Here is a 25097-nt window from a genome sequence, read left to right on the forward strand (position 1 = left end):
AGGCACAGAACAAGCAAGGCAGCCGCACACTGGTCCGATGATCAAAGCGAGAGACAAGAAAGGTGAGGCTCATCGAGCCATTTATCTCTCCGCCCTTCAATTAATCCCACATGTGTTTATTGGCCAGGCTGGCCCAATAAACTAACTCAGACCCTGAACTGATCAAACATGGACATGAACCCTTGAGAAAGGCTTTGGATTCTCCTCTATTGATTTCCCAGAAGAGAATCTGTGCTGAAGAAGAGGGAATCTTAGACTGATGGCCTCTCATCCCACCCAAGCTGTAGTATGCTATTATATTGTACACTGGTTTCCATGAAATGTATGGGTCTTCACTGTTATTAGCTGCCATTGAATTGGCTATCAATGCATGGCAACTCCATGCACAACTGAACGAAATGCTGCCCAGTCCTGCTTCCCAGCACGGACCTGATCATGGTGATCTACAGGGATCCCTCCCGTTTTGAAAGTAGCTTAGTCCATCTTTTCTAAAGGCTCGGTTGAAGCTGCTTGTCTGGAGGCTTTGCCGAAGCTATATCATAGCTGCATGCAAACTTCCACTGACAGATGGGGGAGGTGAAATGGTTGAGAATCAAACCCAGGTCTTCCACCTGGAAGGTGAGAATTTTCCCACTGACCCATCAATACCGTTATGAAAGGGAAAAGCAAGGTTATAGGGTGAGGGGAAGGAGGCGCGAAGAGTCCAGGTGCCACCACTCATTTGTAGTAAGTCCGTTAGCCAACTTTATTGACTTTGTTAGATTTCTCAGGGTAGAGATATACCTCGGTCCTTGGCTCTGTGGGAGAAAGAATTCACACTGAAACCTGGTTTGTGGTCCAAGTGAGTTTTATGAGAGTTAGAAGAAGTTTCAGGTTTACACAGGCACCCGCAGGGCTCCTCACCCTGTGCAGCCTCCCCTAGAAGCTGCTCAAAAAGTCACACAGTCGGCTCTGGGCTCCTGCCTTTTCAATTATTCCAACGGGAGGTGTGGTGGACCACCCTGGTAGACCCCACTGACTGAATTGAATTCACCTGGCCTAGGTGGGCCAATCCAAGTGCAGCACCCACCCAGGTGTACCTCCCTTCCTGCACAGAAACGTGTGCCTCTGAGCATGCACAGGGTACCACTCCTTCATGGACTGGTAGCTCGGACCTCTGAGCATGTGTAATGAATGTCTCAGCCCCTAAAGTAGACTACCTACCAACTTCTCTGTTTCCTCATCTGTAGATCAAGTATGGATTAGACCAGGACTTCTCAGCTAAGGGAGATTCTGTTCTTCCAGGCACATTTGCCTCTGTTTAGAAATAAGTGTGCTTATAACAAACAGTGCTATTGACATTTAGAGGGTGGAGACCAACGGATGTTGCTAAGTTTCCTACAATACACATACCCCCCCCCTAAAAAAAGCCCTTTTCAAATGTCAATAGCACCAACCTAGGAGACTAAAAAATCCCCCCAAAACAAAAACCCACTCATCTAAGTTCCACCTAAGGCTGAGGTGTGGGGGCCACATCTGCCCTCCTGTGACACCCAAGACTAATTGCCTCAAGGTCAGACAGACATGCCTCCACCCTCAATCCCTTTCGACCCTATTCTGACACCAACCATTCCTCTCATGCCACTCTACTTTCCCCCACACTATGTTTTCCTGCCAAGCTCTGTGATAATTCATTGCAATGATCACACAGAATTCACAGATGATGCGTGTGATTATGGGGTCTGTTAGGGAAGTTAGCAGGTTACAATTCAGGTAAAAAATGCTCAAGATGAAGTTGTTCGGCCAGGACAGTCTCTTTTTTGTGTTGTCCACAGACAGTCCTCTCTGGCTCTCACCTGGCTTCTTCCCTGCTCTCCTGGTGTTACAACGCTCTTTTAGGGCATTTATTAATGCTCAGAGGGCATGCCACTCTGCTGTAGTCTTCAGCCTGAAGGCACTCAGCTCCAACAAAACCCAGCTCCCCTAAACCAGTGCTCAGAGGCACACCGTTCCTCAAGACAGTCTCCTGCCCAGCGGCACTCAGCTTTACGTGTTCTGGGGACTGGGAAGGCCACTACTTTGTCTGATGCTCTGGCTCCTGGTTCTGCTCCTCTGCCACTCCTCTGGTATCAAATCTGTCTCCTGAATCAAGGAGATTAAATGGGGTCCAAGGAATAGACTCTATTCCTGGATCTTTTTGCTTGCTGGGAGTGAAATTCCCCATATTGCTTCTGAGATGGCTGATTTTATATCCCAAGGGATGGCAATCATAATTAGTCCATTGGTAGTCACTCGCAGGTGAATCATACAATCTAATCAATACCTTCTCCCACCTTTTCATCCAGATCCATCAGGGAAAAAAAGGTTATTTGGTGGGCGTAACAAGACTGTGACTCCAAGAGCCACATTAAATAATTCACTGCACTGCACCAACCCAGGTCAATGGACTCAGCTCCCACTATGTAGAGCTTCCTTAGTGTTGGACTTTTTTTTCCTTTTAGTGTTGGACTTTCATTCATCCATTTTTCATGCATGTCCATTTAGCATTTAGCACAGTGGTTCTCAACCTGTGGGTCGCGACCCCTTTGGGGGATTGAATGACCCTTTCACAGGGGTCACCTGATTCATAACAGTAGCAAAATTGCAGTTATGAAGTAGCAACAAAAATAATTTTATGGTTTGGGGGTCACCACAACATGAGGAATTGTATTAAAAGGTCGCAGTATGAGGACGGTTGAGAACCACTGATTTAACAAGTACCTGCTCTGTGCTTGGCTTGGCACTCAATACTTAGGGGTAGGGGTGGGGAATAATGGATACTCCCATAGAATCTGTCCATAGAGAATTCAGGATCTAATAATTTCCATTCTTAGACACATTCAACCGTAATTGAGCCAATATTGGCCCTCATGTTTCTGCCATTTTCTGTGGACCTAAGTAGACATAACCCCATTTCCAAAATAAAATTGCATGACACTCCATATTTTCTAGTTAAACTGAAGTACCAGAAAGTAACATAATATTCAAGATCTGAGAGGATTTAACACGCCAGGGATCTTCACAAAATTCTTTTATCTTGGCCAAATTTGAGTCTACGCCCTGTTTTCTGGAGCAAGGAGCCAAGGTGTGGGAAACTGTGAACCAGGAAGAGAGTGTGTGTTACTCTGGATAGACTAGAGAAACAAATGCATAGACACTCATATGTATATAATAAAGATGTTTATATACAAGAACAATTGAATATAGAGAAAACATCCCAGCCCAGTCCAGATCAAGTCCTTAAATCCAATATTAGCTAATATGTCTGATACCAATCTATAAAGTCCTCTTCAGACTCACAAAACTCATGCAATGATGCCGAAAACAGGAGGATCATAGGCCGGTGGGTTGGATCCAGTGGTGTTGTAAGCATCTCAGCACTGGCAGGGGACCCTAGAGGGCTTCTCTGGCTCCAGAGGTCTGATTGCATCAGGGTAGGTCCATGTGGCTTCTCTAGCTCCCAGGGGGTAGTGCCACGTGTCTTGTCAGTAGAGCATCTCTCAGGGAGTGAGGAGAGAGAGACAGAGAGAGAGACTCTTTTGACTCCAAGGAAGAAATTCAGAAATTCCCAGAATTCTCAGAAGGCCATGCCCACATAGAGGCCTCATTGGATATGACCTGATTGACAGACTAGACTCCACCCCTTTACTCTTAATACTCTCAAGTCACAAATTGACACCAGATTATGTAACTACCACAGAGTGTATTTAGACAAATTCTCTGTGCTCATATGTTAAGGAGTCTGGGAGGCCGGGGATCTTGTGGAGGAAGGCCCTCATGTTCATGGGTTGGAGTTGAATCCCAGTCACTTTCTCCTAAGTAAAAGTTACTCTATGTGATGTACCCCCCACCATGATAATGCCAATTTTAAGGTGCTACTTGCAAGCACGTGGTTGCTTACTATACTCTTGAAGTTTAACTGCTTGAAGGTTATCTGCCTGAAGGGTGTCTGCCATCCAGAACAATCAGACCATATATTCTGTCCCACCCTAAGGATGCCCACTTCCTTCAGATAAGGAGCATAGATTTTTTTCCCCCTGGAGAAGAGCTCAGGGGAACTTAAGGTCAAGCCAGCTCAGAGACAATCAAGGTTGGTCCTCCATCTTAGTTCTAGAACCTGCCTATCTTGTTATGTATATACCTTCCTGTTACATGTATGCCCCTAATACCTCTCCTTCCTGTTACATGTATGCCCCTAATACCTCTCCTTCCTGTTACATGTATGCCTCTAGTACCTCTCCTTCCTATTATGTGCATACCCCTAGCGTGTCCCCCTCCTGTTAGGTGTATGTCTCTAATACAACCCCTGCTTGTTCTGTATATGCTTACTGTGGTTTGCATGCCGGAAACCATACAGGCTCATGAAAGAATTCATCATTCTGGATCCGGGCACCATGGAAGAGGTGAGCCCTCGAATATCTTGTCTGATGTCTCTTTAATTTCCCCTTCAATTACACAACTGCCCCTTGGATTCCTTTGGATGTGGGGAGGCTTCAAGGGGAAATTCAAGGTCAATAGAGTGAGGGAACATGGAGAGTTTCTTTCTTGGGAGCTATATAACTCTTATCACAATCCATGGAGAGTTTCTTGGTGCCATAGCCAAGCTCCCTGGGGAGCATCACTGCCATTATCAGGCCTTTCCCACCATCCCTCAGACTGAATTTTCATTGGCTGATCATGCTGGATTTTCAGACAGATCAGCAGACTTTATCTGCTGGTCTGTTGGTACAAGATTCCTTGTTTCAGAAATGGCCATGATGTGACATTCAATAGAGCCGAGATGGTCTGTGAATCTTTCAGGCTATGAAAGATACAAGAAATTACTACTTAAATTAACCTCTTATTCTTGGGTGTACATTTATAGTTGAAATATATCAGAACAGGGTATGTGCTGATAGTCTAATTTCCCCTCTCCCAGTAAAAATTGGTAGGACCTTGATTAGTACAACTCTCCAAGGGCAGCTTTAGGAGAGAATTACAAAGTACAAAGTCATTCTATCCACATCCTGCTCCCTCTGGTACCCACAATGACTGGATTGAGCAATTTGGGCATATGCCCTCTTGAATGGCTTTCTTGAGCCATTGAGTAGCTTGTACCATCTGTTATTGTGAAATCATAAAGTCAAACATCTTCATTCACTATTATTGAGTCTTCTGTGACTGCCTCAGAACTTGGCAAAGTTAGACAATTGGTAAAATTAGTCATTCCTATCTTGTACCTCTCTCTCTCTCTCTTCTACCCTAACAGTATTGCTGTGGATTTCAGAACTATCATACTCTTATATTTCTCTCCTCTGAAGAGGAGCCCTAGTGGTATAGTGGGTTACACGCTGGGCTACTAAGAGCAAGGTCAGCAGTTTGAAACCACCAGCTGCTCCATGGGAGAAAGACAAAGCTTTTATTTCCATAAAGAATTTCAGTCCCAGAAACTCACAGGGGCAGTTCTGCCCTGTCATATAGGGTTACCATGAGTTGGAATCAACAAGATAGCAGTGAGTTTGAATTTCTCATTTGGAGAGTTTTAGTGGACATTTCCCTAAACTTAGGATTTCCCCTCCCCATCAACACTTAACCCTTGTGGCATTTTATCTTCTGCTTTCCATGGTGAGAGTGACAGATCGTAACTATTTAGCCAGTTCTTCATTATTGTCAAATGGAATGAATGGATGTGGGAAGAGATGAACGGAGGATAGAAGTGGGTATTTTTTTTCATGTTTGGCCACCTCTTGCTTTCTGTGTGATACATGTACTTGAGCTCAGGGAAGAAATATTTTCAGTAAAAGAGTAACTCTGGTGGGAACATTTAGTCAACATAGCAAGTCACAGGAGGAGGGTTTGGGGAGTAGGTTAAAGAGTTTAGGGGTAATTAAAAGTTTGAAGTTGATGAGCTCTATCTCTGATAGATCCCATCATGCTAGGCCTATTTCTGTGCCCCCCAAAAGTGTTAAGAAGCATGCTGCGCTTCAGAATGCATCCTGTCGTGTCTAGGGTAGGGCACAGGAAGGGGGCCTTTGTGTTGAAGGCCCTAAGTGTCTCTGACCTGGTGACAGAATTTTAGCTCTGAATTGGTTCTTGAAAAATCTTCCCAATCAGCCTGCTTATATACAAATGAAGAAGGAAAAACAGACACATAAACCGGTTGCTGTCGATGTGAGTCTGACTCATGGCACCACTGTGTGTATCAGAGCAAGACTGTGCTCTGTAGGGTTTTCTTGACTCTAGTTTAATGGAAGCAGATCTCCGGGTATCTCTTCCACTTGATCTGGGGGTAGGTTCAAACTGCTAACCGTTTGGGTGGGAGCTGAGAGCAAACCCAGAACCTGAATGAAGAGTAACACAACCCAATGGTCATCATATTTCCTGTGTTAGTCTGGGTGGACTGGAGAAGCAAATTCATAGACACACATATGTGTGTAAGAAAGATATATATATATATGCAATTGAATATTGAGAAAACATCCCAGCCCAGTCCATAAGTCTGATATTAGCCCATATGTCCAATATCAATTTATAAAGTCCTCTTCAGACTCACAAAACACATGCAATGAAGTCAAATGCAGGATGATCACAAGCCAGTGGGTAGAAAGTCTTTGGGTCCAGTGGTGTTGTAAGCATCTCAGTGCTGGCAGTGCTGGCTTCTCCGGCTTCTGGGGTCTGGTTGTGTCCATGTGGCTTGTCTTCTGCAATGTTTCCCAGGGAGTAGCCGAGAGAGATAGACAGAGAGAGAGAGAGAGAGAGGTGTCTTCCATCTCCAAGGAGGAAGTACCAGATTTCCCAGAATTCTCAGGAGAAGGCCATGCCCACACAAGTCTCATTGGCTATTTCCAGATTGACAGCCTAGACTTCACCCCTACACTCTTAATCCTTAAACTGACACCAGATTAGGTGACTGCCACATTTCCTTTGGACTCGATCCTTTTGGGAAACTTAGATGAACAGAGATCTCATGGTAACACATGCTGATACTTTGTACCATAGCCACGTGGAAGTGTTTCCTCCATGTGGCTACTTGATTTATGCCGTTTCTCTTGTTTGGTCTCTGGAAGACCAAAGAACAGCAAACCAACATGCTTCTCATTACAACCCTTCATTTCTTTGGGGACAGTCCTGTTTGTAAGTAATTCCCTGAAATCTGTGCCTTTCCCCTAGAGTGAATCAGGTCTGCATAGAGGGCAACCCTTCTGGGAAGCTTTCACTGGCAAACATCATCTGGGACTAGTGTCCTCATAGGCTTGTGATGGTAGCCTGTCCACTCCTCCATCACATCACACCATCCTATGTTTTTTAGTATACCCCAGCAGGCTGTGAACATAGTAAGGGCAAGATCTGGTCTTCCAGCTCTTAGACTTCATAATCTAGCAAAGACCCTGGCTGAAAGATGAAAACATGCATACAACTTCTCCTACACTTTCCTTCTTTACTCTCGTTCTCCTCAGCTTGCCCCTCTGTTTACTTTTCCCCCAGAAAGTTCCTGAGGACTCACCTCGGATATCACATTCTACCATATTCTCTGGATTAGATGTAATTATCTAGAATCGAACTCACATTCAAGGGGAGAGGAATTGGGAACTACCTTTTGCTCATTTCTCATCCTGTCAACATCTTCTGCCTTTGTCCTGTTCATCTGCTTCTTCCTCCTGAAGCTGTTCTGTTCTCTTTCCTTCTCCCACTTAGTTTGTAGCCCCTCCCTGATCTAGTTTCTCTCCAGATGCAGACTCCATATTGTCTTCCCATGATGCTCCATCTCCACCATCAAGGCTTAATGAGTTAATTATTGAGGTGTAACAAATTACCCCAAGACATATGACTCAGAGCAATAATGAACACATCTCACATAATTTCTGTGAGGAAGGCATTTGGGCGTGGCTGAAATGGGTGGTTTTGACTCAGGAGCTCTCAAAAGAACAAGGTTGCAGGCAAGATGGTGCCCAAGTTTGCAGCTCTCTGAAGGCTAGGAGAAGCAGGAAGAGCTGCTTCTACAATGGCCAACACGCGTCTGGCAAGATGGCGCTAGTTGTTGGCAGGGAGGTCCCAATTCTTTCCATCTGGGTCTCTATGTCTGCTGCTTGAGTAGTCTAACATGGCAGTGGGCTTTCCCCAGAGTGAAAAATCTAAGTGAGAAGAGCAGAGCGGGTGGGGGTAGGGTGGGGGGTGGGGGGAAAGCATGATGGAAGCCATTCTTTTGAGGATGTCACCTAAGAACTCACATAGATCATTTGTATCCTATTCTATCCATCATTTTTATCATAGTCTATCCATTGACTTATCTCACATTCAAGGGGAAGGGAATTCGACTCTGCTTTTAGAAGGAAGACGTATCAACTAATTTGTAGATATATTTTCAAATTGCTACCAAGGCTGATACTAAAGCATTGAATTTGTCCAGTCCATGACATTTGTGAAAGATAGTCTAGGGAGTGGAAAGTATGCGCTTTCCATGTAGGGCAAGACAGCAACAGGACCTCAAGTTAGTTACAGATAGTGCTACAGCTCTTTCTAGAAGAGAGGCATCGTGCCATTTTGTTCAAGAGAAAGAGGAGTGCAATCAGATAAATGTGATTTAAATATTGGTTCACCACTCCCTACTGCTGGGGGGTTGTACTTATCTCCTCTGTACCTGTTTCCTCATTGCCAGATAAGGATAGTTGTGTCTACCGGAGGCTTGTTAGGATGGTTAGATACAATGTGTGAGAAGTTCTCCTATCAATACGTGGCATGAGAAGTACTCAGTGAATACTCATAATAATAGTGTAAATGTGCAGCTGTCTTTCCTAGATGGCTTTAGTGGTGGGCCTCCTCCCTGAGGGAGAAAAATGAACTAAATGACTTTTCAAGATTCTTTCTAGAGTCTCTATTCAAATAGGCTTTGGAACAGTGGGGATTACTACCTGCCTGGCTGACTTCCAGATAGTCCCAGGTGAACGTGAATAAGAAACGGACCGGCAAGCCCAAGGTGACCTTGACACTCATCGCTATATGGACACCATCATTTACTTACCCACCTCTGCTGCTTTTATGTGTTTTGCTTTCCAGGTCAATTTCTTCATCTTTCTGAAAATTCTCAAGCTTCTCATCTCTAAGCTCAAAGCCCATCAAATGTGCTTCAAAGATTATAAATACAGGTGAGTGTTCTGAGGTCAGCTGTCTGCCGTTGAAAGCTGCTTCGGCCCCTTCTGGCACTTCTGCGTAATGTGTAGAAGGAGGGTCCAAGTTTCAGGAGCATGTGTCTTTCCTAAGGTTGAGAGCGTCAGGGAGAGCGCCTCTGAAAAAAGGCCTCATGGAGTCATGCAGGACTTTGGAATCATCAGGTAAGGACACCCTGAGCCCAGGAAAATGAAGTGCTGATAGGTCAAGGACACACGCATTTTCCCAGTAGGAAATGTTTAAAATATCTCTCAGAAGAGAGGGCTTGTGGTGACGGAAGTTGACTTCTTTGGGGTCTGCTAGGAGGATCAGTCAATGTTCCTTCATGGCCAAGAATGCGGGAGTTGAGGAAAAAGGATTCCTTTCTAGGCCCAACACTAGTTATAAAGTGTTTTATGGTTGACGCCAGTAGACCCAAGCCTCCATAGTGGTCATGGGAACATTGCAAAGTAGAGTAGCTGGCATTGAAGGATTACTTGACAAGCCATCACTGTCCCAAGGTACCACCTTCCCTGTGAGAGAACTCATTCCCCAGATTCAGTACACAGATAGTAAACCACTTGTCATCAAGTTGACAGTGACTTACAGGGATGCCACGTGTCAGAGTAGAACTGTGTGCCCTGGCATTTTCGATGGCAATGTTTCCAGAAGTAGATCACTAAGCCTTTCTTCAGCAGCATCTCTGGTTGTACTTGAACCTCCAGGAAGGGTAAGGTGGAATAAGTACCTAGAGTATTCTGCTTCTTTGTGCTTTTCTCTCACCATTTTGGTTGGCCATCTCGTTTCTTATTTATTCATTCTCTGTGCAGGATACAATATAATTGATTACAAAAAAGTCCCTGCCATCAAGCTGATTTGGATTCATCATAGCGACCCTTTAAGGCAGATTAGAACTGCCTTTGTGTGTTTCCAAAACTGTAACTCTCGGTGAGACTAGAAAGCCTCATTTTTCTCCTGAGGGGAAAGTGGTGGTATCAAACTGTTGACCTTGTAACCCAAGATATGTAACCCACTATGCCACCAGCTTGATGCCTATTAAATATCAAAAAGATTAGGGTCTGTCTCAGGACACATTCAGACCACTTGCCTGGACTCCTTTGCCTACTGAATCTTACAGCATCTGTGAGCACAATTTGCACAGAAAGTGGTGCTAATTCATTTCCAAGTTGTGGGAGGTCAACAAAATGTCACCCCAGTGGATCATCAAGCAGTTCACCCTGCCTTCTTCCATGTTAGAAGGCCGCTTCCACACCCTCTTGCCTGTGATGTCTGTTTTCTCGTGGTGCCCCACTGGGGTCAGGAAGAGGGGACCCAGGAGTCTCACTCATTTTTTCTGAACTCCACTAGGAACAACCTTGCCTCTGAGGCTCCAAGATTTTGAGAAATGTCAGAATGCAGCTCTCAAGATTTGGCCCCCTGCCAGCAGCATATTTTAGGAACGTTTAAGTTAAACACATTTGGACCCTGCCAAAAAGGCAAGTTGCTAGGAGCCAGAGAACTTTCTGGATCCTAGTCCTGGTCCCTTGGCTTCCACCATTCAAGTGGAGAAAATTGTAACTGGCTCAGTTGTCTGGCCTGAAGAGGGAGAGCTGAGTCAAGTGTGAAGGAAGGACTTTAGGGCTGTAAACAGTGAGATTAATGGCCTGACAGAGATCAGAGAACACTTGGCTGAGTCAGTACTGGTGGTTCTTGGCATGGGTGCTATGTTCTGCCCCTACACAAAGTTCTTACTTGTGGAAATGAAGGGCAGGCAGAACTTTCAGAGAATTTATTGGTCATTCTATTGTAAAGATGGAGCCCTGGTAGTGTGGTGGGTTACATGTTGGGCTGTTGGGTTACAACAGTAGTTCTCAACCTGTGGGTCGTGACCCTCTGGGGGGATCAAACGACCCTTTCACAGGGGTCACCTGATTCATAACAGTAGAACTACAGTAGCAAATTACAGTAAAATTATAGTAGCAAAATTACAGTAACATTATGGTTGGGGGTCACCACAACATGAGGAACTGTATGAAAGGGCCATGGCATTAGGAAGGTTGAGAACCACTGGGATACAAAGTCAGCTGTTTAAAACTACTAGCTGCTCCTCGGGTGAAAGGTTAAACATTCTGCTCCTGTATCAATTTTTAGCCTTGGAAACCCAAAGGGGCAGTTCTTCTCTGCCCTATGACACGGTTTCAATGAGTGGCACTCAGCTCAATGACTGAGGTTGAGTTTTGAGTTCTGGTCTCTCATAACGGAGAGCTTGCTAGGCCTTCCTTCTGAGGTGCCTCTGCATAGACTTGAGTATCCAATCTTTTGGTGAGCAGCTGAGGACCCTAACTGTTTGAAACACCCAGAGACTCCATCAGGATGCTACAGGTTGATCGAAGTCTTTGAGATTGAAACACCCAGAGACTCCATCAGGATGCTACAGGCTGATCGAAGTCCTTGAGATTACAAAGACGAACTACATCCTTAGAGACACTCATAGCTAATGTTGATTGACCACCTATCAGGTATCGGGTCCTGCTTATTCGGAATCTTTGTTATGAGTCATCCTAACCTCACAATGACACCACTAAGTAGGTGCTATTACCATCATAATCCTCAGTTTACAGAAGAGGAAACGGACATAGAGGCTAAACAAGGTTATACGAGGGAGTAGGCAAAAAAAAAAAAATCCAGAATTTGTTTCCAAAGCTATTAGTTAAAGTTTTTAAAATAAAACAACCTTATCACCTTCAAAATACTCTCCATTATGCTTAAAACATTCTTCAAGTCTGTGATTCCATTCTTGGAAACATTTTTCAAACCCATCTATTTGGATGACTGACAGCGCTTCCCTCCTTTTTTCTTCTACATTATCAAATCGGTGTCCTTTCATGTCCCTTTTCATTCATGGAAAAAAAAAAGAAGTCTCATGGGCTGAGTCAGGTGAGAAAAGTGTGTGGCGCAAGAGGCATGATGTTTTTTTGCCGAAAATTTGCGGACTAGGATGGCTGCGTGAGCAGGTGCATTGTCCTGGTGGCAAAACCAGTCCCTCGTCTGCCACAAATCAGGCCTTTTTTGGCTACACAATTACACAATGTTTTCAGAACCTCTAGATAGAAAGCTTAATGAACAGTCTGACCTGGTAGAATGAACTCCAGATGCACTCAGAGTCAACATTTTCGTTCGTTTAGGAAGTTGATGGACGTCCAGAATGAGATTGATCATCAATTGACATTTCACTTTTTTGGAAATGAGAAAAAAACTCACACACTTGAGTTTTTCCCATAGCACTGTTCTTAGAAGCAGTGTTCCATATCACAAGAGTTTCTGCTGCATTTTTCCCAAGCAAGTAACAAAACTTTGTCGCTGTGTGCTGTTCTCTTAAATTGGGCATCACAAAAAAGGAGGCTGAGCAAAACTGCTTTTACAAAAAAATTCACAGAGACCAGAGAGAACCTTCTCAGGTGATCCCACTGTGGGAAAAATGTATAGTTCAAAAGTTCCACTCTTCCCAGTGAAATTCCAGTTTTTTGGGGGGTACCCCCTCATATCGCCAGTAATTGGCAATGCACAGACTTGAACATAGGCTCCAAGGACTGTCCCTGCCCTCTACTGTGCTTAAGGACAACCCCTTCCTCCTTCCACTGATCTTGCTCATGGGCCCAGAACACAGGCTCCATAAATATTTATTGAATAGTTAAATAGCTGCAAGGAACTAAACCATTTAAATAAACAAAAGATTATGGATGAAAAATAAGTATACACAAGTCACCCCCACCCTGCTCCCAAGAATAAACTGCTATAGTTATTTATGGATTTTAAACTCAACAGGGACACAAATAGTTCTTGGTCTGAGGTAGAAGTTAGAACAAATAGAAGAGTGGGGAATCCCTTCGATGGTAGATACCACACAACCCTAACATGTATATAAATATGGTTTTTCTTGAAAAAACAATCTCATACTGGTTGCCAGGTGTGATCCTGGCATAGGTGTAGGACCGTAGTGGGAAAACAGGTGAAACCCAAATAGAGCCTACAGGCTAGTAATTAGTAGTGTCCCAACCTTGCTTTCTTTAGCTTTGACACATGTGTGGTTGTTATGTAAGATGTTTCCATAAAGGGAAACTGGGTGAAAGGTGTACAGGAATTATCTGTCCTATCTTTGCTATTTTTCCAGAACTCTAAAATTAGTCCAACATAAACAGTTTATTTTTTTAATGGTCATTAAAAAAACCCACAAAACAACCAAACAACCCTCCCCACCAAAATGCCCTCCCACTGTCCCAAGCTGCAGCTGGGAGTAGGAGATGGGTGGCAGGTCGGTGTGTTAACTACCAGAACCAGTGGCTCTGGAGCCCACCTGACACACGGCAGCCCATGTGTGTCAGAGTAGAATTGTGCTCTCTAGGGTTTTCAGTGGCTACAGTTTTGGGAGTAAATCTCCAGAACTTTTCCTGCATGGACTTGAACCCCCAATGTTTTGGCTAACTGCCAAGTACATGAACTCTTTGGCCCACCCAAGGACTACTAGTCTGGAAGTCTGTATTGTTAAAACCTAGCTAAGCCAGAACAAAAGTCACAAACACTTGCAAGTAACACAAGTGAGTATGGCAGTCCGGGGTCCCTGGGGATTGTCTAAAGTAGGGGTGGGAACATTTTCCTGCCCAAGACTATTTGAATATTCATAACGTTAATTGTGGGTCATACTTGTCAAACATTTACTGAACTCATCCCTAAGGTGAGGATTGGAACCACTTCTCTCGGGTGAGACCTGTGATACGAGCTGGTATTGAAGATGTTATGGACCGTATATGGTCCTCAGTGCATTGACCATTTATACCACCCAGGGACCCCTTAGAATCCATAACTAACATGTATTACTGTCAGTCCATTCCACCTCATAGTGACCCTATAGGACAGGGTAGAACTGCCCCTGTGGGGTTCTGAGACTATAATTCTTTACAAGTGTAGACAATCTCATCTTTCTCCCAGGAGTGGCTGGTGGCTTTGAATTGCTGACCTTGCAGTTGACAGCCTAATGCCTAGCCCACGATGTCATCAGGGCTTCTAGTCTAAGTTCGATAGGCAAATGATAATCTGTTGGGGCGAATGCCTTCATTGAGTCCTTTGATGATTCTTGAGCACCTCCTGTGAATTGGCTGCAGGTATACAACCGCAAACAAAACCACACTGGCACTTATGGTATTAAGTGTGTGGTCAAAGAGCACACAGAACAATCAACTCTTCAATAATTACAATAACACCAACAACACACCAGGGATTAGAAAATGTTAGAGGGGGAAAAAAATGAGGAGCTGATGCCAAGGACTTAAGTGGAGAACAAATGTTTTGGGAATGATGAGGGCAATGAGTGTACAAATGTGCTTTACACAATTGATGTATGTATGATTGTGATAAGAGTTGTATGTGCCCCCAATAAAATGATTTAAAAACAAAGAAAATGTTGCCGGTTCACTTGGTAGCCCTGGTAACAGTTATTTGGTTGTCGTTTACAGATTGGCAAAGTCAACGCTGGTCCTTATTCCTTTATTGGGTGTTCATGAGATCCTCTTCTCTTTCATCTTGGATGAGCAAGTTCAAGGATTTTCCAAGCTGATACGACTCTTCATTCAGTTGGCCCTGAGCTCCTTCCATGTAAGTGGTGTCTGAGTGCTATGTCTTGATTTGTACTGGGAGCAAACCCAATGCATGCAGTTCAGACAGTCTTGGAATGGAGAGAGAGCCCATGGGTGTGAAACACGTTCTAACATCAGCAGGCTGACCAGAGAGAGCCTTTGGTATTAGCGGAGTATGTAGATGGAAATGTCACTTTGAGCCTACCATCATGACTCAGTGACAAAGAAGGGAAAAGTGGTCTGTGTCCGGAGTTGGAAGAGTTGGTGTGACTCATGAGCATATTCACTCTGAATGTCAACATGAAACCTTATATGAAGTGCCTAATTTTTGCTGGGCTCTCTGTAGGGCAAGTGACATTACTCAGAAAGGGGGACAACTTGTGTAGAGTCCAAAGTAGGAGGGACCTTGACAGATGTGTGGGGGCTGGGACTGGAATGTGAGGCTCAGTTACGGTTATGTAATCCAGCTGTTTGCGTTATCCGCTAGGAGCCCTGGTGGCATAATGTTGTTGGTCTGGTAGCCACAAAATCAGTGGTTTCAACTCACTAGTCACTCCAAGTGCTTGCTCTCATGAAGACTCACAAGCATAGTGAAGTACTTACTCCAAACTCACTGCCATCAAGTCGATTCTGACTCATTGTGACCCTACTGGACAGAGTAGATCTGCTTCTAGGGAGTCCTGGTGGTCCAGTGGTTACATGTTGAGCTGTGATCTGCATGGCTGGCAGTTCGGAATCACCAGAAAGACTGGGCTTTCTACTCCTGTAACCAGGTGTAGTCTCAGAAACCCACAGAGGGTCACTATGAGTCAGCATTGACTCGATGGCATTGAGTAAGAGAACGGCTTGTGTGAGCTTCTGAGACTGCCTTAAAGGGAGGAGAAGGTCTTGTCTTTCTTCCTCGGTGCAGTACCAGAGAGGCAAAAATGGTTAACTGGTGGTGTGAGTCCACCTAGAGGCACCTCGGTCTGGTACCTGTTTCTGGAAAACACACAGTCACTGAAAACCCTATGAAGTACAGTTCTACTCCAATACTCATGTGGTTGCCAGGAGTCACAGTTGGCTCCATGGCAACTGTTCTTGTTTCCATGGAGATCACTGCCTGGCTGCAGAGTGGACATCCTGAACCAGGCTGCCTAGAGGAAGAGCAGAACATCCTTCCCCTTGGGCACCAATGTACAATTCCCTCCCCATTGCAACTCCTTCCCAGGCCAGAGGTCCCTTATCAGGAGCTGGGCTTTGAAATATTATCAAGAGCGATGGGAGGAGGCATCCCCATGTGACCTTCACACTCTAACTTAGCGGTTCTCAACTGTAAGTCACGACCCCTTTGGGGGTCGAGCGACCCTTTCACTGGGGTTGCCTGATTCATAACACAAGCAAAATTACAGTTAGGAAGTAGCAACGAAAATAATTTTATAATTGGGGGTCCCCACCACATGAAGAACTGTATGAAAGAGTCACGGCATTAGGAAGGTTGAGAAGCACTGCTCTGACTGGAAAAGGTGTCCTTTCCTTCATGAGGTCCTGGCATCTGATGAGATGCTCCCCCCACAACATCTATATAACAGACACTCAGCGTACAGGCCACCAACCTTCCAACCAGTTAGTGGAAAGCTGCGGCCTGACGGTTAGCCCAGAGCTGCTCCCAGGCCGGGAGGAGTGGGAGCCTGGGACACGAGGAAGGAAGGACAGTGTGGTTCCAGACCTTGGCAATTTAGAAGAGGATGCGGAAACATTTTCCAATATCCAGAGAGGAAAGTTGCATCGAACATCTTCCCCAATAAAGAGAAACTCCTTGGAAATGAAGATGCTATCTTAAGGGGCCTGGTGTTCCCATCAAGAGTCTCCTACACCTGCAATTCGGGAAAGACAATAGGAAGGCAATCATTTGTGCGATCATTTAGAAGCCATCTGACCTGGTACAGCACCAGAAACCCAACACATCCATCCCTTCCCCCACTCACGGGTGCAACTATTATCTGTGGTGTTCTTATTTTGTGTCCGGCGTGGCTCCAGGTTCTGGGCATCTGGCGGTGGCTAGACTGGATAAGGATGCTGGTCTCGGGAATTGGGAGGAGGAACTGATAATAACCAACCAATAAAATAAGCACTATCCAGCCAATGCTGTGGAGAGTACGGGCTAGAGCAGGAAAATCGTGACTGATTGGGTGGTCAGGGGGAAGACCTCTCTTTTGGGTGGTTTTGTAGCTAAAACATGAATTCTGAAGGCCATTTATGCATTGGTCTCTGTGGGAAATGGTTCAGAAAATGATTTTGAAAGGATCTGAGAGAGATGTGAACTTCTAGTTTGGCCTCCGATTATTTCCATCTGTTTATGTTTGTGTCTAGTCATCTTCAAGGAGCCCTAGTGGGACAGTGGGTTAAGCATTGGGTTGCTAATGGAAAAGTCAGTAGGATGAGGCTCCCAGCTTCCATACCGATTTACAGGCTTGGAAATTCTATGGCGTAGTTCTACTCTGACCTAGAGGGCTGCTATTCTCAATGGCAACTTCTGGGGATTTAGGGATTCTTCTATGTTTATAGGGTTGACTCGTTTGAATACTAGAATATTGTGGAAATGATGGTGGATGCCCTGTGGGAAAATCCAGCTGTTGTGTCATAAAAAAAAATGTTTGGAGAGGGAATGAGGTTTCTCACCAACAACCAGCACCAACTTACCACACGTGTGAGTGGGGCATTCTTGATTCGGATCTGAAAGCCCCAGTCAAGCCTTCAGATGACTGTCCTTCCATCTAAGATCTAGAATGGCACCTTCTCTGAGACACTGATTCCGTAGTGCACCTGCAGATTCTTGGCTGATAAAAAGTATACGGGGGTGGGGGGTGGGGAATGGAATTTTTTTTCAAAGCGATGAATTTAAATTTTTTTACAAAACTACTTTACCACCTTAAGAGTACTCTGCATTACATGGAATACATTGGTCACATCTGTGATTTCATTCTTGGAAAAACATTTTTCAAACTCATCTGTTTAGATGGCTGACAGCACCTCCCTCATTTTTTCTTCACCTCTTATATGTTGTCAAATTGCTTTCCTTTCATGTCCATCTTCAGTCACAGAGACAAAAAGAAGTCACACGGAGTTAGGTCGGGTGAGCCAGATGTGGGGGGCAAGAGAGGCTTGCTGTTTTCTGCCCCAAACTGGTGCACCGAGATGGTTGCATGAGCAGATACATTGTCATGGTTGCAAAACCAGTCCCCTGTCTGCCATAAATCAGGCTTTTTTTTGCTGCACAGTTATGCAATCTTTTCAGAATCTGACCTAGTGGAAGGACCTCCAACTGCACTAACCTCCTTACATCAAAAAACCATGAGAATGGTCTTGATCTTTGATTTCATCTGATGATCTTTTGGGGGTCAAGGTGATGAGGGTGTCTTCCGCTGGCTTGATTGACATTTGCTGTCAGGGTCATAAGAACAGCGCCATGTGTCATCACCAGGAATGACATTGGGAACAAGGTCTGGGTCACTTTGGAGCAGTTCTTTGAAAGCACGGCATGTTTCCGCTCTTTTTCCTGGTCAGTCAGAACCTGAGGCACAAAGTTTAAAGTGGCCCTTTTAGTTCCCAAACTCCTGTTACGCATAACTCCCCATCTCTTCAATGGCCCATCGTCTTCGGTCTTCCTGCCCAAGTACACACATCTTGTTGACATTTTAGCCCGCTCGGGAAGTTGAAGGACGTCCAGAATGAGGTTTGTCATCATCGGACATTTCACCTTTCTTGAAATGAGAATAATACTCGTACACTTGAGTTTTTCCCACAGTGCTGTCCTTGTAAGCTGTGTTCAACATCACAACAGTTTCTGCGGGGTTTTTCCCAAGCCGAAAACAAAATTTCACAGCCTCACACTGGTCTCTTAAATTGGCCGTCACTAAAAATGAGGTTTGAGTGAAATTGCTTTGCGAAAAAATTCACCGTGACCAGAGAGAACCTTCCCAGGTCATGCCACTAGGTGCACTAACTCAGAATGAGTTGTTGGATGCTTGCCTAGTGGGAAAAATGCACGCTACAAAAGCTCCACCAAGTGGAGCTTTTTTTTTGTCTTGGGGGGGTGGTGACCCCTGTATAATTGTTAACCATCATTGGGTCCCCTTCATGTACAATGGGATTGGGCCATTGTGATCCTGTGGATTCAAATAAATGACGGCCACTATAATGTCTTGATCATTTAGAAGAGTCTTTATTCTAATCTAAAAGCGATTCTTTGATTGCAGTCCTGAGTCCACATCCCAGTCCATCTTTAGGTCAAAAAACTCATTTATCGCCTGTCTAGGGTTCACGCAAGCATGAATAGAAGCAGAAAGCAAAATTAATGGATTAATTGTAGCTTCAAGAAGAGTAAGCAAGCATTACAAGGTACATTCCTTATCATAAAAGAAACAATAGCAAAATTGATTATAACATCCAGGTTACCATCACAAAATTATATTGTCACATCCTGGTTATCAGGACAAGACTAACTACACCATTCAGATCACCACATCTAAGGGAACAAGATTGAATCAGAACCAACCATATATTAAAGAGTAATCTAAACTAAGTGTAGTGTACAAAACCTGGGAACGTGGGAATACATTCTAAAATTAACCACCAGCAGAGACTTTCCCATAAGAGGAGGGAGAACGGGAGGTCAACTAGTCACCTTTCTGAGATAAGGGGGAGGAACTGGCAAGTTACTTAGCAGCTTATAAAAATGGAGTTTCTTTTACTAGTCTGCTCACATGCAACTTCCATTGGCTGAATTTTTGCAAGTAGGTCACCAGGCCTTTTCTTCCTGGCCACTTAGTCTAGAATAGGGGTTGGCAAACTTTTGAGATGAAAGAGCCAATCCTGTCCTGCACAAAAATAAAAAAAATTTTTTGAGGGCCATAAATATAGTTTTACCAAAAAAAGAGAAATCACTATTATGTGAATAACACCCTTTAACTTTTTTCAATTTTACTTCTGAACCACATTATACTGAAAGAGCTACCTATGGCTTGAAAGCCACAGTTTGCCACCCCCTGGCCATAGCAATATGCAAGCCCCCATTGACAGACTGCACTTGAGGTTCAAACCTTGATCTCCTGTATGGAAGGGGATAACTCTACCACGGAACCAACAGAAATTATGGTAGGTAAAAAATATCGATTTTCATCTACAACATTTGGAGCCCCCCCCCCCATTTTTAATGTAGCCATTGATAAATAAGGCATGAGGTTGACATATTGGAGGAAGCCAGAAAGTTCATGGAGCTGAAATGTAATAGGTGAGAAGTAAGCTACAAGATAGAGATACTGAGCCTAGATCATCTAGGGCTTTTCAAAGACAGTTCTACTTTATTCTAAGCATGATAGTATGAAACCACTGGAGTGAAGTGATCTAATGTCTCTTACAATAAAACCAGACCAAAATCCTGGCTTAAAGGATTTTAAATAAATGAAAATATTAGGATCAGCTATAACCAGACTTGGGAACTCAATTTCATCAAATATCTATCTCTCACCGTCTCTGTCTCAGCTTTTCTGGTTGTTGGCTTCATCCTCAGGAATGTGCCCCTCCCGAGCCCCACACCCCACCCCATGTACCTGGGAAGGTGCCCACCAGTATCCCTACGCTTATGCCATCATTTAACAAACCTGGTAAATCCAGCCAATAGAACCAGGCCCTCTTGTCTTTTCCAGTAGAAAGAATTCCGATTGGCCCTGTCACGGGTCATGTCTATTTGATGCCTGTAGTGAGGGAGGGTCATGATGGACGGCGCCTCCAGAAGCCCATAAAACAGTCAGTTTCCAACAGGAAAGGTCCCTTATGGAAAAGTAGGAACAGGACAGAGACCAGGCACAATATGTGTGTCATGGAAGGAAGGACATAAGGTCTTTGGGATGTAATCATCATTGGCTATGGGGATGTGATGGATATGGGTGTCAGAAGAAGAAAAGACCCAGGCAAAAGACACTGTGAGTGCAACAGTATATGACCCGCTCTGGTCAGTGTGAGCATTGTCGTGGCGTGCCTCTTTTGGGGGCTACTCCAGCCATCCAAGGCAGGCCTTTGGACTTTCCTTGTAATTCCCAGACATGTCTTCCATGGAGTCCAATTTCATGTCACCTCTTCTTTCTGTTGCAGGGATTACTCGTGGCCTTCCAGTACTGCTTCGCCAATGGAGAGGTACATTTTCCACACCGCCATCCCAGCTGCATGTGGGACTGGGACTTGGGCCCTAATGTCCAAGAAGTTTCTGTGTTTGTGCTGGTGCTATGGAGGCACATGCAGGGACCAGCATGTTCAGGGGCGGGGTTGTGTTGTGAGCATCCAGTGGGGGGCGGGGTGGGGGGGATGTGAGAGCACAGTCTGGGTTCCCTGGAGACATACTAGGAAGATCAGAGTGGAGTAGAGGGAACATACCTGAATTCCAGAATCCAAAGAACTAGAATCAAATCTCAGGCCACCCACGGTGTTGGTCTGGGTAGACTAGAGAAACAAATCCATGGACACACATATGTGTATAAGAAAGAGATTTATATACAAGAGCAATTGAACATTGAGAAAACATCTCAGCCCAGTCCAGATCAAGTCCATAAGTCCGAGATTAGCCCATATGTCCAATACCAATCTATAAAGTCCTCTTCAGATTCATGAAACACATGCAGTGATGCCGAATGTAGAAGGTCACAGGCCAGTGGGTAGAAAGTCTTTGGATCCAGTGGCATTGGAAACATCTCAGCGCTTGCAGGGGTCTCTGCATGGCTTCCCCAGTACCCAGGGCTGCATCAGGGTGGGTCCATGTGTCTTGTCAGCTGCTATGTCTCCCAGGGTGTGAGCAGAGAGTCTCCCACCTCCAAGGAGGAAATACCAGAATTCCCAGAACCCTCATTGGTTATGACCTGATTGACAGGCTAGACTCCACCCCTACATGCTCAATTATGTAACCACCACACCCACTTAGGAGCTTTGAAAGTTAGGAGGTGACTCCTTCTTTGGGTGTCAGGTTCCAGCTGCAACTTTGAGAGAAAGATGATGCTTTCTGTACCCATTAAAAAAGCACTCTCTTGGAAAACCCTAGGGGCAGATCTCTTTGGCCCTGCAGGGTGGCTGAGTCAATTCTGACTCAGTCAAAACTGCGTTACGGTTTTATTAGCACTATCTCAAAAGTCTGTCTGATTATTACAGAAGGGAAAGTTGAAGAAAAACAAGTCAATTCTTAACAAAAAATTGTATTGTGTTTTAGGTGAAAATTTACACAGCAAATTAGTGTCTGGTTTAACAGTGTCTACACAACTTGTCCTGTGACTTCGGCTGTTAGCCCCCTCTCGATGTGTTAGCGTTCTCCCAGTTTCTGCCTGTCGTCTTCTTTCCACCCTTCTCATATTCCTGCCCCTACCTGGCCTTCTTAGCTTTGATTTTGGCAGATGCTACCCATTTGGTTTCCCGTAGTTGATTGTTCTAAAGAAATGTATCCCTCACAGATGTTATTGTTTATTTTATGAACCAATTTCTTATTTGGCTGCAAGGTGACTTGGGGAATGGCTTCAGGTCCAGTTTAAAAGGGGGTCTTAGGTCAATAGTCTTGGAAGTTCCCTGGACTCTCTCAGCCTAGCAAGTCTGATCCTTTTGTTTTCTTTTCATTTTTAATGAATTTGAGTTTTGTTCTACTGAGTCCCATTCTACCTGGGATCTTCTATTAAATCTCTGCTCAGAGCTCTTGGTTATGGTAGCTGGGCACCATCTAGTTCTCTTGGTCTCAGGTTAGAGGAGACTGCAGTTCCTTTGGTCCATTAGTTTAATTATGTGGTCTAATTAGAATTAGACTAATCACTTCCTTAAGTCTTTGACTTCCTTCGCTCTCCTTGCTCCAGGCAGGATGCATTCATGTTTTTAAACTCTGAAAAGCAGAAGTGGAAAGTAATCGATCCATGTACAGTTGGCCCTCCAAATCCATGGCTTCTGCAGCCTCAGATTCAACCAATCATGGCTGGAAAAGGTGGCGAAGGAGGGAGCAGTTAAGGGGTCAAAGCAATCTTTGAGGCTAAGAGAGCAAAGCCTTGCATTATCTCGGGTATTATGAGTCCATCTAGTGATGGGTTAAATATACAGATGAATGAAATTCAGTTATATGCAAATACTTCACCACTTTATATAAGGAGTTTGAGCAGTCCTGGATTTGGGCATCTTCAGGGGTCCTGGATCCCCCACAGATACTAAGGGAAGAGTGGACTTGTCTATCTAAATACAGCATCAGTATTGGTCAAAAGGATGATGCCCTTCTGCTTCACATCCCTAACTGTGTTATTAAACCCAAACCCAAATGGGTCTGACTCACGACAGCCCTGTGTGTTACAGAGCAGGACTGTGCTCCACAGGGTGTTCTTGGCTGTAATCTTTGCAGAATCAGATTGCCAGGCCTTTCTTCCATGGCCCCTCAGGGTAGGTCTAAACTGCCCACCTTTCCACTAGTCCTTGAGCATAAATCATTGGTGCTCTCTGGGAACCAAATTACATCAGTGGGTGTTTAACACAGGTTTGGAAGCCTAAACACTCACCCGCCAGGAAGTTAGTTCTGTGTGTGCAACGTCAGCTCCCTGAAGGCAAAACTCTTACCTCTGTTGCCCACCTGCTGCTGCTTCTCTGTCTTCCAGGGGGACTTCTGGCCCACCAGGCAGGCCTCCTTTCAGATGTTTCTTCTACAGTGGCCACCTTACAAGGTCCCCCCACCCACCTCACCCTGTGTGGGGCCCTCACCATCTGGAACAATCATGTGTTCTTGTTGGCTTCTCCGTGTTTGTGTCCCCTGATGAGAAGGTCACTTTCCTGAGTGCCACCGAGCAGCCAGCCACTCCATACCCCGTTGCTTAACAGACTGGACTGACTAATGGACTCCCAGACACTAACTGCCCCTGTCTGACCCGGCAGGTGAAGGCCGAGCTGAGGAAGCACTGGGTCCGCTTCTTGCTTGCTCACCACTCGGGCGGCAGAGCCTGGTTCCTGGGGAAGAACTTCAGGTTCCCGAAGAAATTTCGCCAGGAGTTCTCAGAGGAAGACGACGCAGGGACACTGCAGAAGCTGCGGCTCTCACCCGGGGGTGGGGGGCACCTCTCGCACATGGCTGCCAAGGGCCTGGGAGAGCTGGGTGCCGGGCCCCACCGAGGCCACGGGGCCTGGCCCCGGGGCCTGTCTGAAAGCAGCGAGGGGGACGTTACCTTGGCCAATACCCTGGAGGAGGTGCTGGAGGAGAGTGAGATCTAGGGCAGGGGGCCATGATGGGCAGGGAGAGGGGTGGGTTGGGAGGTGGAGGGGGACGAAAACGGTTGGGTGGATATTGCTGAGTCCAGAACCCGTTGACCTGAGGTCAGCTAACACTCAGCTGCCCGCTGCCCGGTCATCCTCCTCATGGCATGGGCCATCTTTCCCCGAGGCCTGGCCCAACTGGTGTGCAGGGAGAGGTCTCTTGATCAGTAGACGCCAGTCAGCATCTGCTGATTTAGCTGGTAGGCACGCGGGCTCTATCAGAGGCTGGGGTTGGGGAAGCTGAGAACCACTTGGCAAGGACAAAGGGGGCTTCAACATGTTTGTGAAAAAAAGGGAATGAAAGGAGAATGGATTTTTTCCCATGAACTTTTTGCAACACACTTCCCCCCACCCCCATGTCTTTTAAATACAGACCCCTGGACTGAGTTTGGGACACACAGAGGCCAGGAACTTTTTGGCAAACATGCCCAGCATAGCTGAGGTAAAGCCTCAGTGTAGGGGATTGGGGGGTGGGGGTGGGTGGGAAGGGGGATGGGGTGGCGTGATGGGGGACTTCCTGGCCTGGGCCATGGCTGGAGGAAATGGGGGTCCTGCCCTTGACTAAGAGTGCCCACTTTACTTGCCAGGCTCCCACTTCTGCCCTCCTCTCTCTTTCTCCACTCATATCTACCTTCTTCTCCTCCTCTGGTCTCAATTTTTTGGTTCATGCTAAACTGAAGTTTTGCTTAATCCCTAACCACCCCAGCCCCTAGGCCTCCCAGGTCCCAGGGAGGGTCCCTCTGAACCCCATTGCCCCTCCCCTCCCCTCCATGGCTAATACCAACCTCTCTGAGTCATCTGTTCCCCGTCCACTCTTGGTTTGTCATTGGCACGTTCAAGGCCACGTCTCCTGCTCTGGAATGTTTTTGCCCGCCACACTCCCTGACTCAGACCCCTTGCTGATAAGATGCCCATCTAGTTCCTCACAAGAACAGGTGCTGGATGCAGGAGGGCCCAGGTGCAGAGAGAAGACTGTAGCTGTTTGGAGATGCTGAGGGACTGGGCTCCCAGAGGCCCGGGGTAGGTGTGGGACCA

At 45.5% G+C, this 25097-nt stretch overlaps 1 protein-coding gene across 1 annotated transcript in view; it reads left to right on the top strand.

Moving 5' to 3' along the window:
• GLP2R (glucagon like peptide 2 receptor) overlaps positions 1-24020 on the top strand; it is an 80106-nt gene extending 56086 nt beyond the window's left edge. The window contains exons 10-13 of the mRNA XM_075559166.1: positions 9052-9140; positions 14652-14790; positions 20904-20945; positions 23688-24020. Coding sequence (XP_075415281.1) covers positions 9052-9140; positions 14652-14790; positions 20904-20945; positions 23688-24020 — 603 coding nt within the window. The remainder of the gene's footprint in view (positions 1-9051; positions 9141-14651; positions 14791-20903; positions 20946-23687) is intronic.
• The last annotated feature ends 1077 nt before the right edge of the window (positions 24021-25097 follow it).

This window comes from Tenrec ecaudatus, chromosome 10 (genome assembly GCF_050624435.1).
Source record: "Tenrec ecaudatus isolate mTenEca1 chromosome 10, mTenEca1.hap1, whole genome shotgun sequence".
Taxonomy (NCBI): Eukaryota; Metazoa; Chordata; class Mammalia; order Afrosoricida; family Tenrecidae; genus Tenrec; species Tenrec ecaudatus.